This window comes from Triturus cristatus, chromosome 3_2 (genome assembly GCF_964204655.1).
Source record: "Triturus cristatus chromosome 3_2, aTriCri1.1, whole genome shotgun sequence".
Classification (NCBI taxonomy): domain Eukaryota; kingdom Metazoa; phylum Chordata; class Amphibia; order Caudata; family Salamandridae; genus Triturus; species Triturus cristatus.
Genome location: NC_140584.1, coordinates 1006317366 through 1006337581, shown reverse-complemented (window position 1 = coordinate 1006337581; position 20216 = coordinate 1006317366). Strand labels below are relative to the sequence as shown.

Below are 20216 nucleotides of genomic sequence, written 5' to 3'. Positions count from 1 at the left end.
CAACAAGTCATCTTCAGAGGCCTACAAAAATTCTCAAGTCTCGCTGTGGAGGCAACCGCTTTACTGTACACAAGGCAAAATTATGGACAGTCTTTTTTTTCGGTTAATGTTAATTGACTCGTCAGCCTTAAAAAGGCAACTTAAAACTTGCTGTTTGACTCCGTTTAGTTTCTAGTTACTTTGGCCTGCCCTTACGGTCTGCTAGAGTGCTGAGTTGCTGCCTTCGAAACAGCTGTGCGCTTTAACAAGTGTCATTTGATTGATTTATTGAAGATCATTTATTGTTATGTTTCAGCACTTCAGGAGAATATCGCTTCTCAGCAATAAAGTCAAGTTTGCCAACAACATTTTTAAAAATCACTGATTAACCACTGGTCAGTTTTATGAAAACAAAAATCCACTAATGGCTGTGTGTCATCCCACGTAATTGATTTGGGAATAGGTGGGACAAGTTGATTGTCTTACAGGACATGTAGGTTTATGTTGCATTTTGTCCCATGGACAAGTAGATTATTTTAAAATTTCCACACCCCTGCACTGGTCTTGTACGATTGTGCCTCCCTGCTGTTTTTCACGTAATTATGAATTTGCCATATTTGCCACATCATCCTTCATCTGCTGTATAATTTGCAGATTTTTAGAAAACAATGTTATGTATCTAGCTCAACCAGATGGAAAGTTACCATAAACAAAGCAATGTGTGCTGCTGGGCATTGGAAGGCCCTTCAGGGAGGTTAACAGTCACTTTTCAGTAGCTTATTGCTGTATTTAAATGTTAAGGTTGTACTAATAAGGCGAAACATTTGCTAAAACAGTATTAACACGGGTAAAAACCACAAAATAACAAAGTAATACGCTGACAAAATGTGGAGCATTACACCCTATAATTTACCTTTCCTTGCTGCATAGTTAAGTCAATGCTTACCAGGGTCTTACTGGCATATTAGGCAATCCGGCCAAAGGTCAGTGCATGTGTGTGTTTTGGGCAGTTTCTGGACCTGGTTGATAATCTGGTGGAACGACTTTACTGCTGATTTCCCTGATATTACCACAAACACTGCATGCAGCAGGCACACCTGCATTCATACTCCTAAACCATGCAAAACACCTGTACCATGTGTACTTACAATTTCAAACTGCCCGAGGTGCAGAACGGGGGCCACTGTTTTAGTTTTAAATGGGGGCTTTTCGGTTGTGGTGCCCCAGCGTATTTTCAGTCCCATCCTGACCTTGGACTTGCCGCATAATTTCATCCTCCCTTGCCGCATAATTCCAGTGTCCCTAGTCTAGACACGGTACTCTGGCTCAATGCTGCTAAAACTGAACGCAGCCCTAGGGGTGTACACAATGCTCTACCAGGAGGCGAAGTTGAAAGGTAAGGCCGCCGGAATATATGAGACATTGCTTCAGCTGGGCCCTCTTTCCTGCAAAGGAGGAGGGGGGCTCTTGTTATTGGCACATTATACCCCAAATGATGGCTCCCAGTAACTGCACAGTTACTGCAGCTGATTTATCAACCAGTGCAGGGAGATATTTGCCAGTCTTCCTGGAGGTGACATCATGATGTTTACCAATTTTAAGGCATCATGTAAGGCAGATGAGTGGGCAACACAGATTCAAAGTATGGCAGGGCTGACACGGCCTTTTATCAACCAACTTCAAGGTATTGTGTAAGGCAACTGAGTGGACAATACAGATGCAAAGTATGGTAGGGCTGACTCGGCAGTTCATCTCCTAACGTGAAGGCATCACGTAGAGCAGGTGCAAAGGCAATACAGATCATGGCATGGTTGACTCAGCATTTTATCTTCCAACTTTAAGGTATTGCGTAAGGCAGGTGAGTGGGCAATGCAGATCCAAATTATGGCAGGGCTGATTCGGCCTTTCATCTACCAATATTAAGGTATGGCGTAAGGCAGATGAGTGGGTAATAAGGATCCATATTATGGCAGGGCAGACTCGGCCTTTCATCTACCAACTTTAAGGTAGCGTAAAGCAGGTGAGTGGGCAATACAGATACAAAGTAAGGCAGGGCTGACTAGGCCTTTCATCTACTAACTTGAACTTGAAGGCAGGTGAATGGGCAATAAAGATCATGGCAGGGCTGAATTGGCATTTTATCTACAAACTTGAAGGCAGGTGAATGGGCAATCAGATCATAGCAGGGCTGACTCAGAATTTCATCTACCAACTTTAAGGCATCATGTAAGGCAGGTGAGTGGGAAATACAGATCTAAGATATGCCAGGGCTGACAAGTCATTTCATCTCCCAACTTCAAGGTATTGTGTAAGGCAGCTGAGAGGACAATACAGATGCAAAGTATGGTAGGGCTGACTTAGCCTTTCATCTACTAACGTGAAGGCATCAAGTAGCACAGGTGAGAAGGCATTACAGATAATGGCAGGGGTGACTCAGCCTTTTATCTTCCAACTTTAATGTATCGCGTACGGCAAGTGAGTGGGCAATGCACATCCAAAGTATAACAGGGCTGACTTGGACTTTCATCTACCAACTTTGAGGCATCACGTAACGCAGGTGAGAAGGTAATACAGATCATGGCAGGGCTGACTCAGCCTTTCATCTACCAACTTTAAGGCTTCACGTAAGGCAGGTGAGTGGACAATACAGATTCAAATTATGTCAGGGCTGACTCGGCCGTTCATCTACAAACTTTAAGGCATCAAATAAGGCAGCTGAGTGGACAATACAGATGCAAAGTATGGAAGTGCTGACTCGGCCTTTTTTCTACCAATGTGAAGGCATGATCATCACGTAGCGCAGGTGAGTAAGCAATACAGATCATGGCAGGGTTGACTCAGCCTTTTATCTTCCAACTTTAAGGTATTTGCTTAAAGCAGGTGTACTAGTAATCATCTTTGATTTCACAAAAAACTCAGTTTTTCTGGCCTGCAGTCCTCCCTTCATTAGCAAACTGTGATTAAAAGTCCAGCTCAGGACACCTTCAGGCAATCATTGAGCTTTAAAAATTAAACAAATTGGAGTCATTATATGCAGGTCCACTGGAATTATACGGCAGAGGAAGACCAAATTGTGTGGCAGGGTTCACCAAAGTATGCAGCAAGGAAAAACTAATTATGCTGCGTAATGCAGCATCTTTTATGATAGTATTAATTATTTAACACTTTAACACTATCCCGGAAAATGTTTAATCTCATTAGTACCAGTTTAATATTCAATTCTAGCAAAAATAAACTGAAAGGTAATCAATCAACTTTTGCAAAGGGTCTACCAGGGATTGTGGGAAGCAAGTGCCTAAAATTAGACATGCTTTCTGCAGTGAAGTCCTCCTGTGATGTAGTTAGAAAGACCCTTCTTGTGCATATTTCCTCTCGAACAAATGGACAAAACTTGGGCTGCACATTAGCACCAGGGCCTCCACCCCCATCCTTTTTCCGGGCCTGGATCTGACTCTGACTGAAGAGAAACAATGTAAGTTGATACTTTGTTTCTCTTCAGTCCTAGGTCAGCAGTGTGAGGAGCTCCGGGCAGGCTGTAGACTGCTGCAGCTGCTTTAGAGAGTGAGACACAGTTCTCTACCGAAGAGCTGAGGGGGCCCCCTTCATCTACTGAACACTGGGGGCCCCCCCGCACCGCGGGGGCTGCGGGGGTGTTTGTTACGCCCCTGGAGAGACGGTCCGCACTTGAATTGGTTATGTGATTTCATGTTTCATCTGAGACATAATCAAACTATATTTATTGTGATGCTAGCCTTTTTTGGGAATTTCTTATTGCCAGTAGGATCCAAACAGAGACTTTTTCCTATAATGAGGCGAAGTGGATACAAAATGTGACAGAACGTGTTTGATAGTCTGGATACTTTTGATGCAAGGTGACCAGTGTCTCAGATTTGCCAGGACATTCCGGGGGTTTCTCCATCTGGCTGGCAAATTTCAGTACATTTTGCACGTCCGAACTTTCAACGTGGATCGACAAAACCCAGACAGATGCAAGTTTTCATGTGTTCCAATGCACAAGTAGTCGACACTACCCAACATGTAGCAAATTTATTAACAAAGATGATAATATGTGTAACACATAGACTTAGTTCCCTTTAGTGGTTCACTGATTGAGTACCTAGGTAGGGAACCGCTGTCAGTTGTCATTCTGTGCCCCTTGGCTGATGCAAAATTGTAGTCCTATTTCTATGTTTGTAGAATGTACACATTTTCGATTTTCCAAATCTCATCATCTTATTCTGAAGACATTCTAAAGGCTTTGACTACAGAAACAAGCAATGGCACTTATAAGGTCCCAAAGGCGAGACCTATTGGCTATGCCAATGCTTGTTTTTATCTGGTCCTGGCCTTCAAACCTATCCTACACAACGATCCAGTACTGGTTAACTAGGTGACATGGTCGTTATTACATGGGATACTGTATGTCGAAACACACCCACAGGCAAACGTTACCTCTAATAAACCTGAAATAATACCGTGGGCTCAGACCAGCTGTAACCCAAATAAACACACGCATACACGCCAATAGAACCGATTTAGGTGTGAGACTTCCGGGTTTGATAACAAAAAATGACTATTTCGGCTTTCTGGCGCCTGAAAATGCTTCTATTTCAATAGAAGTCTATTTCAATAGAAGTCTATCATTCACTTTCCTCGTCTAAAACGTTGACATGTAGACACGCTATTAAACAAACAAAGTTGTAAGCATGCAGTAAAAGCAGTACTTAAGACGTAGTCGTGTTTCTCTGGTTCGTTCAGACATTGCACCGACGATTTACTGCAAAGAAATATGGACACCTAATTGGGTATTGTTGTAAAATAGATCCATAGATTTTCTCCAATACCGGAAAAAAAAGAAACTAAACTCGAATAATGAGTGCTCTACAGCCTGGGTTTGCCAACGGGTAGTTTGTTGTGCTGGCCGAGCTCCAGGAGATGGCGCTGTAGCTCCAGAGTGATGGCCGCACTGTGCACATCTACTGCTGGGACGGGTAGAAGATTTGAATTGTTAGAAGAGAGGCGATTCAAATGTCCAAGGGAGCGAGTATATGTCTGCAATATAAAAACGCCGTTTAATAGATCAGCAGGGAAAAAAAACGATATTTCTCAAACAATTGGCGGCCGAGTGGGCAGTCATCCCCATTTAAAACGTACTGCTTCATTGCGGCCCGAAGATTTTTGGTGAAAGTGACTTGGGTGCCGAGTTTGACACGCGATCACCGGCCTCGGTGTGTGTTCTGGCACGCGGGTGCATCCACGGGTGGATTGAGTTGCCTGCTTTTTTTGGTCTTGGACTTTTTATATTGTTGCGGAGTACGACAAAAGACATTATTGTAAAAGTAGGACTACCAATCTGTCATTTACTTTAGCCAAAGATGTTTCACAAACAAGGCAAATTAAATGTCTATTAATTAGCAGCTCTTTTTTGATTCCCAAAACGGACATGCAACAAAAACTAGCCAAAAACATTTGCAAAAGACGCGCAGCCGCGAGACGTGCTCTGTGGCGGGGGAGGGGCACAGGGCCGGACTGGCCGTAGCGGGCACCGGGCAATCCCCCGGTGCGCCGCACGGGTGGGGGCTGGTTTTGGGCCCCTGGGGGCCGTTTTTGTTACAGGGCCGTTTTTGCAGCATAGCTACAAAATCGACCCTGTAACAAAATCGGCCGAAAATCGGCCCTGGCAAAGAGCTCGGCGGCACCCCCAACCCCCCGCGAGGGGAGGAGGGGGGCGGCCTAGAACTTTGCCAGGGCCGGTTTTCGGTCACAGTCCGGCCCTGGAGGGGCTGTTAACTGAGAGGGGAAGCAGGAGGTGAGCCTGCTAGTGGTGCATGCGGCAAAAGTGAGTGATTGCGAGCGATGTGCGCGCACCATGATGAGAGAGGAAAGCCAGATGGTGCCTCTGCTCGTCATTGTGCGCGTAACTGCACGCTCTATGCCACCCCAAAAGCTGTGGTCGGACTTTTGAAAGCCCACTCACTGTATCGCGAGAGCAGCGCATGCGCTGGCTCAGGCGAGACCTAAAAACAGTGGGGGAGACACAACAGGCACACTCTATTACAAGGGCTAAACTATTTTTTACATCTAGTAATGCAAACACTCAGAGATGTGTGTAATCAGCGGGGCCTAGACGTGACTGCCCGCAGTATGGTGCCTTACCTTGCTGGCGTATGTCCTGCTGTTCATTGTAAAGCCGAGTAACCCGCTCCATCAGTTCCCACTTTTCGCAGCAACCTTTGTAATTTACAAAGTTGCGGGCCAAGATCTCCTTCAACTGGCGCACTGTCAAGGCTTCGATATCCTCAGTGCTCGAGAGGTCTGAGAGTGAGCATCGCCGTCCTGGTGCCAGAATCTCCTCAGAATCTGTGGACTGAAAGAGAATTGACTAAGTTTCGATTGGAGACAATCTGAAATAGGAAGGCCACCGTTACACATTCCAGTGTGCAACAATAGAAACCTGGACTAAAAGCTCTTAAAATTACCAGCCATCTTCATTCTATTATTTTTTACACTGTTAATAATTTAATATACATTGTACTGGTAAGCTCTCTTGCATTCAAAGATCAGGATCTTAGTGTGTCTTTCTCAGAGACAAAGATAAGAATGTTTAGACTACTGTGCTTCTCACGCTGAGAACAGATTTTACAAGCAGTCTTAAATTTGCATTCGTTAGTGGTAACATGGACTTACCAAATATCAGTGTGGAAAAGGCATTCTTCACAAGGCCGAAGTGCATATTTCTGCACACACCAATATTTGACGATCTTTAACAATTCTTCAAAGCATCATCACATGCACACCATCATGTGCAGCATCCGTCCAAATTGTAGAGCAAAACCTAAATTTCTTTCTCTTCAGATGTTTTAAGCACAATTATATAGATCTAGGGTTTGCAGTAAACCTTTAGATATCCCTTCAAGAGCGCTGAACACTAGCATTCAATCTTTTTTTAAGCACTCAATGTTCTCTGCAAGAAACAGTACACAGTTTTTGGAAAGAGTACACAATTTGATTGTGTTGCAAGATCAATGTTAGAGCCCAGGTCTCCTACATATATTGTCAATAGGTACTGTTGTTATCCTGCTTGATAATTGTATAGCACATATATGTGGAGGCTTCTGGAAGGGTGTGAAATGTAATAAAATATCTACTTGTCCATTGGGGAGGTTGCTTTATAAATCTACTTGTCCTATAACAAAATCTACTTGTCCCATTCGTGCCACCTAGGATAGTAACAAATTATGGCAGCAATCTCATTAATCCTCCCCTTCTATCCCTACACTATCCTTTTCAATTCAAATAACAGACTAACATGTCCACCACTCTAATTAATTTCATATTTCACTATACTAATTCACCACTAATCCTTTATGATTTCTGGAGTAGCGTGCTACTCACCAAAAAAGCACTTCAACACCCCATCAGGGGTAGCAAGCGCTATTTAAATGTAAACCTTTTTACCTCTTCCACCCCTTCGCTATCCTTGTCGATCCAAATAATTGACTAACATATCCACCACTCAAATTACTTTAATATTTGACTATACTAATTCACCACTAACACTGTATGGGTTCCAGAGTAGCGTACTGCTCGCCGAAAAAGCACTTCAACACCCCATAAGGGGTAGCAAGCGGTATATAAAAGCCAACCCCTTTTCCCTTCTGTATCCCTCCACCATCCTTTTCAATCCAAATAACTGACTAACATATCCACCACTCAAATTAGTTTCATATTTTCACTATACTAATACACCACTAATTCTTTCTGGGTTCTGGAGTAGCGTGGTACTCACTGAGAAAGCGCTTTGACGCCTCGTCTGGGTAGTGAGCGCTATATAAATGCAGTTACAATATAGGAGCTCTGATATAGTGTCAGAACCCCACAAGCCTTACCTGTATTGCTTGCGGAGTTATCTCGCAGGGACGACGTGAACAACCTCCACAGTTCCCCTCCCTACCTGATCAAGGTGACAACTAGACCCACGCAAGGATGGGATATGGGGAAGATGCCAAAAGGGGGTCGGGAAAGGACGTCGTGAAGGAAGACCAGGATAAGGATCCCACCAGACCGGGGCCGTTCTTCTGGGTATCGCCAGCTGGCTATGAAGATCGGGCTCCGCTCGTGGATTGCCCAGAAGAGGGTTGCGTCTAAGGCTTCTGACGTCTGTGGTTAGGAAGACAGCAAGGGTTCATGCTGACGTGCATGCTGGCCATGGACAGTGATGAACACAAGGGCGCTCCTGCGCAATGGACGTGAACCAAAAGAAACCATGAACACACTTCCCTGTGAGTGCCTTAGCACAGGAGCGCCCACACCCCTGGACAACCGGAACACGCTTTAGACACTTGGGTACCGGGACATTTTTCTTTTCACCAGCGCAGGAGCGCTTTCTCTTCTTGTTTGCGGATTTTCATTCCATGGCACACACAGGGAGTGAACGTGCCCACGCCTTTCTAGCGTGATACGGAAAACAGGAGAAATGGCGCTCCTGCGCCGACAAGAGTCCGTGCCCACGCTTTCTCCGCGTGGCACGGAAGACAGGAGTGTTTGGCGCTTCAGCGCCGTGCGAGAAGTTGCTACCGCCGTGGCACGCTCTCCAATGCGTGCCGCGGTACTAACCCAGTTCTCGGTAGGGGTCCGTCCGGATGGTGAAGCTGGACCGGAAAGCTGGAGGTTTCAGGAGGAGTAGAGCAAACGGCAACGGCATCAGCTGTGCAACTAAACTGGAAGCACTGACTGGAGCGAGCGCCGCGGCTATCAGCGGTCTCGCCTGGAAGTGCTTCAGTGCTTTCTGTGTCTGGCACTAGACCGCTAACCATAGCGGTGTAAGACTCCGGCTGCCGGAACCCACCATGCGTTCGCGCATTCATACTTCCGGTAATTTCCATGACATATAGCGTCTCTGATTATGCTAGGTCTCATACCGGTAACTAGACATAATATCGAAAAAATAATATCGAATGGACATAATATCGAAGTAAAAATATAGAATGGACAAAATATCGAATGGACATGATATAGTGGTTAAAAATATCGAATTGAAGGTAAGTAATATCGATTGTCAAAATATCGAAGTATAAAATATAGGCATTAAAATATATAGAATTTTTAATAATATCGAATTTTTTAAAGTGTTTAGTATGTTAGTATACGTGTTAAAAGTGTATATTATTTTTGTAATGTAAGTTTAATTTTTTTAAAGTAATGAATTTTATGTTATTTAATATTTGCGTAATTTAATTCCGTAGCGGGTTGTGGGTTTATAGGGGAATAGGGTGGGAAGTAATTTAATTATAGTAAATTAAATATAAATTTTTAGGAATTATTAATTATTTTTAATCTAATTTCGCGTTTTAGTTCTGTAGCGGGTTGTGGGTTTATAGGGGAATAGGGTGGGAAGTAATTTAATTGTAATAATGTAATTTTTTTATTTATTGGTATTGATTTCTAATGTATAGTTAATTTTTAATTGTTAATTATTTTGTATTAATTGGTAATTAATTTTTATTAATTGATTAATTGATAATTATGTTAATTTTATTAATTTATTTTCCGTAGCGGGTTGAGTGTTTATAGGGGGATAGGGTGGGAAGTAATTTAAATGTAATTAATTACATATTAACATTATTTTTCTGTATTGATAATTAATTTACTGTTAATTATTAATTGGTATATTTTGTATTATTAAATACTTTTTGTTATTGAACATAATTAGTTGTTAATTATGAATAGGTAATTCATTTTTAATCATTAATATTTATTTGTATTTATAATTAATTATAAAATAATATGTAATTGGAAATTAATTTTAATTCATATTTTATTGGTATTGATATTTAATTTATTTTTATTAATATATTAAATCATTACTTTCCCTACTGTTGCACTCACTGTAGTGGGAATAGTAATTTTTACTCTCCCGCTATCCAACGCTTTCCCTACTGTTGCACTCTCTGGAGTGGGAATAGTAATGTTTACCCCTATGCTATCCAACGCTTTCCCTACTGTTGCACTCACTGGAGTGGGAATAGTAATGTTTACCCCTATGCTATCCAACGCTTTCCCTACTGTTGCACTCACTGGAGTGGGAATAGTAATGTTTACCCCTATGCTATCCAACGCTTTCCCTACTGTTGCACTCACTGGAGTGGGAATAGTAATTTTTACCCCTACGCTATCCAACGGTTTCCCTAATGTTGCACTCTCTGGAGTGGGAATAGTAATTGTTACCACTACGCTATCCAACGCTTTCCCTACTGTTGCAGTCTCTGGAGTGGGAATAGTAATTTTCACCCCTACGCTATCCAACGCTTTCCCTACTGTTGCACTCTCTGGAGTGGGAATAGTAATGTTTACCCCTACGCTATCCAACGCTTTCCCTACTGTTGCACTCACTGGAGTGGGAATAGTAAATTTTACCCTCCCGCTATCCTACGGTAAAAAAATTGAATATTTTTTCTTAATGTTACGTTAATATACATATATATATGTATTAAAAAATAAAAATGTATGTTTATTTTTTTTCTACTTACATTAATTATTTATAAATTTTAAGGTTAAGTATTTTTAAGTATGTTTTAGTTAATTATATTTATTAATTTTAAATTACTTTTAAGACATTTAAAAAAATTCGATATTTTGACTAACTATATTTTTTACAACAATATTTTTGATTCAATATTTTTGTACTTACCTATTTGAAGATAGGAATTCGATATTTTGACCTCGATATTTTGTCAAGTCGATATTTTCAGCATCGATATTCTGTCAGTGATCCCTCATACCATAGCAGAGTTTGAATACTAGCATTTCCCTTATTTTGCCACCTTTCCGCTGATTTAAATACTGGGGATGAAGGTAGTGCTAGGCAATTGTTCCAGGATTGGAATTCCCATTTGAGTCTCTATAAACCTGCTAACTTGCATGTTTTAAGGGTTTTCACCAGCTCTTCCATAATCTTTTCCCATACAGAGAAAGGTTGGAAATGTACTCACGACATTGGCAGATTTAAAACTTCTTCCAGGGTTGAGAAAAAAGTGGTTGGAGGGAAAGTGAACTTTCAAAGGCTCAACAGATTATCGCATGAGCAAATCTACACATGCATGTTTGCTCGTGCTAACATGCAGTTCACAAATATTTTCTAGGACTATGATTTCTTGACCTACTTCTGAGAATTCTTGTGAGTTCATGAAAGCCGTAAATCTGCACTAATGCAAGGACATATACCATGGGTGCACTTTTGAGATTTCCTCACTAATTGGGCTCCTAATTAGGTCTGGCATTAACCAAGACCTTTTGTGTTCAGCAAAATTCTCTCTCTCTCTCTCTGTCTCTCTATCAGATGGCTTTACTATGAATGACCGTATTCTGCTCCTTCACAAGGAGCATATTGGCGCACATAGGGGCCGATTTCGATCCGGGTCGGAAAGCAGTCCGACCGCGTCGGATCCGGAGTGTTTTCCGACCGAGCCGGACCCCTACAGTCCGACCGAGCGAGTACGATGCGCAAGTATGCTGTCGGACTCGGTTCGGTCGGACTCCCATAGAAGTCAATGGGAGCTGGTCGTATGACGCGTACATGTGCTCCCATTGACTGAATGGGTACGTCTCGAACAAGTGTGACCCCTACAGTGGGTACGCATCGGTGCCATCCATGACTGTGTTGGGGAGACCCATAGATCTCCCCCTGTGTCCGAGTCGTAGGGCTGCGGGTGTTAGGGGGTCCGACGCGGACCCCCGCAGTCCGACTCCGGGAGCTTTTGCAAGCCGGACACTCCGGCTCACACAGGCTGTCCGACACGTGCATCGTACTGGCTCAGTCGTGAATCGCATCCATTGCACGCCACGGTTAGCTTCCAACCGACATGTACGGAGCGGTTCGGACCCGGAAACGACTCGGTCGGTGAATCTCATGTAGCTCGCATCGTACTTGCTCGCTCGTACAGCTATACGAGTCGGCCGGAAAACACGCGTACGGCTCGTAGTTTTTCCAAGCCGAACCAGATTCGGTGCCCTTACGACCCGGATCGGAATCGGCCCCATAGTAGTTTTGTTCTGTGCCAGGAACTAATGTGCAGCAATGTGTGCTTTTTGAGACCAATTTTTTTGTTTGTTGCTTTTTGCCAATGCTTGCTATAAAGACGAGAGCCCGGGTGCTCCCACATCAATAAGGTTTTACAAAAACCATGACAAAACAAGACACGCTTTGCAAAACCAAAAGGCTGATCACCAACTTCAGATCTACTGACTTTGCCAATGCTTATTTATTTTTAGTTTCCCACAATCTTGTTGAAACTGGTTACACCGAATTTCCATATTTTTTGCTGGAAATACTAGCATGCATCAACACATTTTATAAATGATGCTGCAAAGAAATGGTGCCTAAAATGTTACAGTAGTTAAGCAAAATGTTTTTTTAGGTCTCGCCTGACCCAGCGCATGCGCTGGTCTGGCGAGACTGTTTGTGAGGGCTTAAAAAAATGCTACCATGGCCGGCCTAGAGCTACAGTGCATGTGCGCGGATGCGCGCTGCGCTTGATCGTGATCACTTTCACTTTAGGCCACTTTGATGTTCTCTGTGAGCCAATGCTTGTTTCCAATGGGCCTTGCGCGCGTAGCCTCTTGCCTATATATCTTTCGGGCATACATTTGATATCAGTATCCCTTCACCCGCCTCTCAATTCGCGGTCTCGCTGTACTGACAGCTTTTGTGTGGGAGGACAAAGGCAAGCAACAGCAGCACACTGGAATTCTCCCGAGGAAGCCCCCTCCCCTGAATATATATTTTTATTTCACAACGCCTTATGAAGTTCCTGGCTTCCTTGCTTGTATTTCTAAGGCAACTGCACAAGGAAGTGTTTCCGCGTCTCGCCAACCTTGTTTTTTATTCAAATGACCAGATTAACAAGCATTGGCATAGCCAATAGGTCACGCCTTTGGGACCTTATAAGTGTTTAGCCATGCAACAGTTGATGTTGTTGCACCAAGGATATTGTGCTGGATAACTAAACACTTATAAGGTCCCAAAGGCGCGACCTATTGGCTATGCCAATGCTAGTGTCATCTAGTTGCCTTTTTTTTAAAAACGTTTTATTACGAAAGCAAAAAATCCTCTATCTTGCTTTCAAGCTTCTGCAAATTTTAGCATCTAATCAGGGAGCGGTCTGGGAGCATTAAACATAGCCTTGTGGCGCTAAACTTTGAAAACGTGTGTGACCATGTTTATACTGGAACCGCTGTCAGTAGTGCAGGCCGAGCTTACATTTCCTTAGAACGCTCACCCTAATAATAGAGACTTTGCATTAATGAACCATAAATACAAGTTCGAACAGCATTAACATATGAACACATAAAAATACCTTAACTGCCGACAATGTCCTTCCAGGATACATAATGTTGTACTGTAAACTGGATGCCAAAGGGTTTGTGCTGCAGGGGGTCAGGCCTACTTGTCCCAAGGACAAAATACACAGGAAACTTGTGGTCCTTGACCCTAAACAACATGTCCTGGGCATCCAGCTACAGGAATTTCACCCCCCTTCTGAATACGCTATGTTCCATATTGGCATGCATTAATATGAACTGATATTTATTCGAGCTGTCACACTAAGTATATTCCCAACAGCTTAATTCAACAGCTTAATGCCTTCAGTGGGTTCGTTAGTAGGCATGCGCAGGACACAATGAACATTGTCGATAAATGGTACTTACTCCTCTATCACTTAATCTTGCTTTTATTAAGGCATTATTCTTTGTCAAGCCACAGTAATAACTCTACACCACAGAGCTTCAAAAAATAGTATGCAGGCATGTTTTATTTATAGTGACGTACTACGCAAACAAATGATGGACGGAATGCTGAATAAATCATACATTCACCCCCAGTCAAGAGATCTGGGTTAAATCCATCGTTCTTTTGCTCACCATGCCACACCAGTTTAGACCCAGCCATATGCAAATCAGTCCTGACCCTGTGCCTCATGGGAACAGTCCAGACCGATCTGCCAATCCAGGTCCTCCCTGGACCGGAAACAAGCATCCTGGGACCCGGTTCTGGGTATTACCCTTCATCAACCAGGCTAGCTTGAATCCAGTGGCAAAGTGAGCATGGGACCCACGTCTGGGCATACCTATCCCACTTAGGGTGAAAAGTGCTACGCAAATAAATGATGGACGGAATGCTGAATAAATCATACATTCACTCCCAGTCAAGAGATCTGGGTTAAATCCATCGTTTTTTTGCTCACCATGCCAGCCCAGTTTAGACCCAGCCATATGCAAATCAGTCTTGACCCTGTGCCTCATGGGAACAGTCCAGACCGAACTGCCAAGCTAGGTCCTCCCTGGACCGGAAACAAGCATCCTGGGACCGGTTTCTGGGTATTATCCTTCATCAGCCAGGCTAGCTTGAATCCAGTGGCACAGTGAGCAGAGGACATAGTGACAGCATAATCTTATTTCTTAGCTACCTTTAAAAAAAAAATACAACATTTCAGTAAATGCAATACTAGCTCACACCACTTGGGAAAGAGGTATGAACTAAAATTCAGACAAGTGAAGCCCAAAGCCATGCAACCAAGGCAGATAACCCCTTGGGAGCAGCACACAATGGGGAATACGGTGCTGAGGGGATGTCAAACAAGATGGCGGTCTCGGAGTTATTAAACCCAAAGACAGCAAAGTTTCAGAACAGTGCAACTAAGTAGTGAAAAGATCCAGGAAAAGTTGATCAGGGTTACTAGTATGTAAAGTTAATACTGTATAACCACTCTAAGCTCCCAAATGGAATAGTTACCAGATGCAGCGACAACACCTCTTGGAAATACCAAGGAAGAACAAATCTATGCCCAAGAGCGGCTGCAAAGCTCGGAGTTAGATATACCTATTTGTTTGCAAATTAGGCCCATTATCTTGTAAAGGTGTACAATCGATAACTACAAAGCTGGCTTACAACATTCAACAAGAGGTAGGTTGTCGAAAAATGACAGGGTGTCGCCTTTACTGAAAGTAGAATGTGGTATAGACGTACAAGAATTTTTACCTATTAGCAAGCTTGTATCACTTTTTAATACAGCAAACTACCAAATCCAATCCTGACTTAGAAGCAGCTTATGTGCTTTCAGTCCTTGTAGGAAAATACCCCTTTTTGGCATGGTTACCCCTCACTTTTTGCCTGACTTTGATGCATCTTTGACTTTGAAAACCAGGTTTTCAGTGACTGTGTTTTTTCCCCAAAAATGTACCTTTGTTTCCACAGTTGACACACCTCTGACCCACATAGAAGTCCCTTGTAAAAGGTACCAGTTGTAGCAAGGGCACTGTGACCAGAGAGGGTTTCTAAGGGCTGCAGCATTTTATTATACAACCCTAACAGACTCCTCACCAAACACATGCACAATACCACGGCAGCCAGCGTGTTTTGGTGCAGATAAAAGTGAAGAGTCAACCTGGCACACATCCCTGAGTGACAGGCCTACCAGCACTGCAAGAGGCAAAGGTAAGTCACGCCTACAGGAGAGCCCTAAGGCAGGGTGCACTATAACTCATGTGAGGACATAACTGCATAAGCAGATATGTCCCTATAGTGTCCAAGTCAGTTCTTAGACATTATAAGTGCCCGGTGAAGACATACTGAGTATATGGGCTGGGAACCTGTCACGAAGAGTTCCACAGCTCCATGATGGCTTCACCGAATTTCAAGATGTTTGGTACCAAACATCTCAGATTAATGAGCCAACACTGATGCCAGTGTTGGATTATTTAATAAATTTACTCCGAGGGCACCTCAGAGGTACCCCCTGAAAACTTACCAATCCACTAGTGTGTGCCTGACTGGCCTGCACCAGGCTGCCACCTCTTGACATGTTTCTGACTCTGAGGTGGGAGCATTTTGATCTTGTGGGTCAGAAACAAAGCCTGCTCTGGGTGGAGGTGCTTCTCACCTAACCCCAAGCAGGAACAGCATTGAAAGGTGATTAGCCTCAAAGACTTCCCGTCCTTTGTCATGCTGACCAGGGCCTCTCCAACTAGTGGAGAGACCCACCCCCCTGACCAAGCCCTACCTTTGGTGGCAACATCGGCGGGATAATTAGCAAGCAAGAGGGGTGTGTCCCCCTCTCGGCCAGGGCCACACCAAAGGTGCCCGGAGCTTAAGTGACCCCTCTCCTTTCAAAATCCTCCATTTGTTTTGGAGAATTCTAGCCTATATGGTTAGGGGTATGCCCCCTTCCCAGAGGGAGTGGACATACAAAGGGTGTAGACACCGCAAAGGTAAGTGGCCCATTGACTACTACTTTCGAACCTTGGTAACGCCCCTAAATTAAGTATTTAGAGGCACCCTTGAACCCTAATCCTCAGATTACCAACAACCTACGAAGAAGAGGACAAAGAAGAGCTGTGCGGCATCAAAGACTGAAGACATCAACTGACTTGGCAATAGCCCTACCTGCCTGTCGGCAGCCCTCAAAGACCCTGCTAAAGAAGAGTGACTTGTCCCACAGTCCAGCTACCTTCAGAACCCTGGGGGGACTGCCTGCTGCCTTCTAAAAAGACTCCTAATCTCCCTTGGACAGCAGACCTGTCCAGAAGAAAAACAACGTTAAAGACAACGTGCTCTGTCTGTGGAACAGCAAAGCCAACTATCTCTGCACCCAATGCCAACGGTCTGAGTTCCAGTGGCCCACCGATCCAGCAAAGGTTCCCCAGCGATTTAGAGCAGCAAGAGTCCACCGTGGGTTGACCCATACTGGACTCAACTTCAACACGTGCAGCCTCTGCACAACGAACCCCCACCGACCACAACCTGCACCTGTGCAGCTGTAGGTTTCATTGATCCAGCCTCTTTCCAACTTCAAGATTCTCCATTTGATTGCATTGGGCGCCCGACGTTGTGTTGACACTCTGCACCCGGCCGTCCCTGTGCTGCTGAGGGTGTAAGTTTTGTGTTGTCAATGTCCCAATTTTGACTTTGAAACAGCTATTGTGGTTGTGCAAATTCCACAAACAGTTTTGAGGTGTTCCTAAATTGTTAAACCTCATAAGTAGTACATAAATGAGTTGTGTTCATCAAATGTATGAAAGCAAAGTGCAGCCGCTGCCTCTAAAGGTCCGCATCGAGACAATTGAGTCCTTCCTACATATGCAACAATACAACGTTGCTGTAGCTGCTGCTCCGCTCTTTACTAAGTATGTCGGATCGCTGCTGCTGGCCACAGAGCGCTGAACGCAGGGCTTGGAGCCTGCTTAGGGTCTACTTGCGGACTGCCCATAGTCCGCTCCTCCACTCCTGAAGGTTCCTGGCCCTGTTGTGGTTCCTTGGCTCGGCCTCCCAGCATTTAATTAGCTAGACCAGCCCAAAGAGAATGCCTGCCAGCGCTGACGCCGAGTTGGTGTCGGGTTCAGCAGTTCTAAGCCCACATACGCTTGTCCCACTCCCCCAAATTTGCACAAACAGAATGACATGGCTTAACAAGCATTTGCAATGCAACAGGTCTCGTATTTACGCGAGTTTGAGCTATTGGCATTGTAAATGACAATACCTTTTATTTATGTTTTGGTTTTTGAAACATAAATAACACGAATTGCCATTTACAATGCCAATAGCTTAAACTCGCGTAAATGCGAGACCTGTTGCATTGCAAATGCTTGTTATTGCAGATTGCCTAATGTGCTCGTACTAACTAGCCTGTTCTCACAGCACAGAGTCGACTGGCTGCATCAACCTGAAGTGAAACTCTGGGCCTAACCATCAGAGGACACCCCAGATATCAGTGATGCAACCTCTACTTCCAGCCTTCCCGAACCACAATACCCACTAATTCTGACTGCCACTCAAAGCAACAGTAGCATGAGATGCACTGTTGTTTGGATGGGGGCTTCAAAACCCATACCTGCAAGGGGAGTCGCTGACATGTGGACTTTATCCTGAGAAAAACAAACAAAAAAGATACAGCCACTCCTCGTCACAGCAGCTGTGGTCTAGTGCCTTGGGACCGCAAATATCCAACAGATCTGAGAAAAAAGTAAGACCCTAACTGTGCTGAAATCTAGGGGTCCCATTTCGCTACTAGTTGACAACTAAGCTATCTTGGCTAGAAGCCTCTGACTGGAATACTGATCACTGCCCTGTTTGCTTTGCATGCTGGCAAACAGTCAACTATTTAGGATACCCCCTCCCTCCCCCCGTCAGGCAGGTTTAAGATCACGTGTAGATAGTTACAATCAGGGGGAGTGAATCGGTTCGACGACAATCTACTCGCGTTCCACATACAAACAGAGAGATATATTAACAAACATGCCAAATTGGAATGCTACACCTTCGGGATAGTATGAAGAGTCTACACTGGAGTGCCTAGAAAAACTGATTTACTAACAGGAAGAGTGCAGTCTAAATGTTGCGTTTTATATACGCCCTAAACACTCCAATTGACAACCACATTACTGACAAACATTCCCTCGGGGTAACCTGTCGAACACCTGCTACTAAGCAATCAGCACAAAGACTGACAGCAAAGAAATACATATTTTAAGAAAGTGACCCTGTCCTTGCCACCGACTTGCACCAAAATGTCCGTAAACATATATTGGGAAGGGGATCATTCATAGCTAAATACTGCCAACGTAAACACCCCAGAGCACGCTTACAGCACAGAACGGAACCAGATGACTCAATAACGCCAAGAAAGCAAAGCCCATTTGTGACTTCTATTTCAGAAACCATTAACACGGGTTGTTCTGTAGAATTGATGAAAATCGGGACTGCAACTAACAGAATCTATGTAATATTTAAAATAGTTTTCATGATGACCCGTGTTCAGTGTTACCAACCCAACAGTGCAGGTATTGCAAAACAACAAATACCAGCTCGTAAGAGACAAAAAAAATATTAACAACTCAGAGAGTGACACGAGGCACATTTACATACCCGTATCATGGACATTACAAAAGTAGACTAGTACGTCTTTGACAAATGTTCTGCAATGCAACCCAGGAAATAGTTCCTCACCCTCCGTACATTTCCTGCACCCCAAACACAACATGCCGTTTGGGCTAACAAGGTGAGGCAGTTAGTTGCCCATCTCATCTTAAAGTCGTTACCGCTCAGATCAACGCCTCTGATGAAGGGGAGCACCCCAGTGGAAGCCATCTCTGGGTCCCGGCACCCAGCGCTGACCGCCGCTGTTCCCACCAGGGTGTGTTCGTGGATGACACAGACCTAAAGATAGCTGGGCCGCGGCCGGTATTCTAGAACTGTGGGCAGGGAGGGACAGACTTGTACGCCGGCTGTAGCTTCGTGCTACTTCATCAACAGCGCATGCGTTGAAGAAATACCTATATTTGGCTTGTGTATTTTGGATCTTAAGCTACATCTCATGGTAGCTTCTCTCTAATGTCCCATGCTCGCTTGTGAAGAGAGTCCTGCGATATTGATTCAGGGACGCTTCTCCTCTTTCGGTTAGGCTTAAGCATTTAAACAGCTATATAGTCAGGGTTTTACAAATACCTCTAACAAGGTTGACGCCTGACTCTGAAACAGAGATGCGTGGTCTAGTGTGCGGGAATAGTCAAGTTCCTCACTAAAGTGACGTCTGTGGAAACTATGCGACCGATGTAACAAGAAGGTTTTAAACCCCGGCTCGCGGCCTAAGCAACTTTCAGCGAAAGTGGTGGGAGAAACTGCGCCGATTGAGGGATCTTTGTGGTGCGCAAACGAGACAGGTCCTGGGACTGTACAACGTGAGGTACAGTCTCTCTGAAGGGAGGTGGGTGCGACACAACTTACCATTCCGCCCCCTGTTTCTGAGATTAGAGTGACTAGCTCCGGTCGTGCGCGCAAACGGTTAAAATCGTCCCTTGGCTCGTGGCCCTCTCCCCCGCCCCCAGCCCAGTGCCCGCACTGAACACCCCTCCTCCTGCACCGGTGGGCGCGGACATTCAGTATGAAATGCGCCACATTAATAACAAGCATTTTAAAGAAAACAAGCGGCGCTGATGTTCAGAATGAAATGCGCCACATTAATAACAAGCATCTCAAAGAAAACCAGCGTGGCCGAAACAGCCTGCGCTGAAAATTATAAACAAGCACGGCCACAGCGGACCGCGCTGTAAATGAAAAAGAAAGAGTGCTTACAGAGTTATAAAGGAGACCGTGTAACTCCGCGAGTAAAGGATCCAGTCCGGGTGGGCGAGGCTAAAAGTGGACAGGACGGTAACAAGGAGGGACTAAGAAGCCTCCCTTACAA

The 20216-nt window shown here is 44.3% G+C and overlaps 1 protein-coding gene across 3 annotated transcripts in view; it reads right to left on the bottom strand.

Moving 5' to 3' along the window:
* RFFL (ring finger and FYVE like domain containing E3 ubiquitin protein ligase) overlaps window positions 1–20216 on the bottom strand; it is a 423271-nt gene that overhangs the window by 65975 nt on the left and 337080 nt on the right. For all 3 annotated transcript variants that reach the window (XM_085649647.1, XM_085649645.1, XM_085649646.1), the window contains one exon: window positions 6136–6346. In XM_085649647.1, the coding sequence (XP_085505773.1) occupies window positions 6136–6346 (211 nt within the window). The remainder of the gene's footprint in view (window positions 1–6135; window positions 6347–20216) is intronic.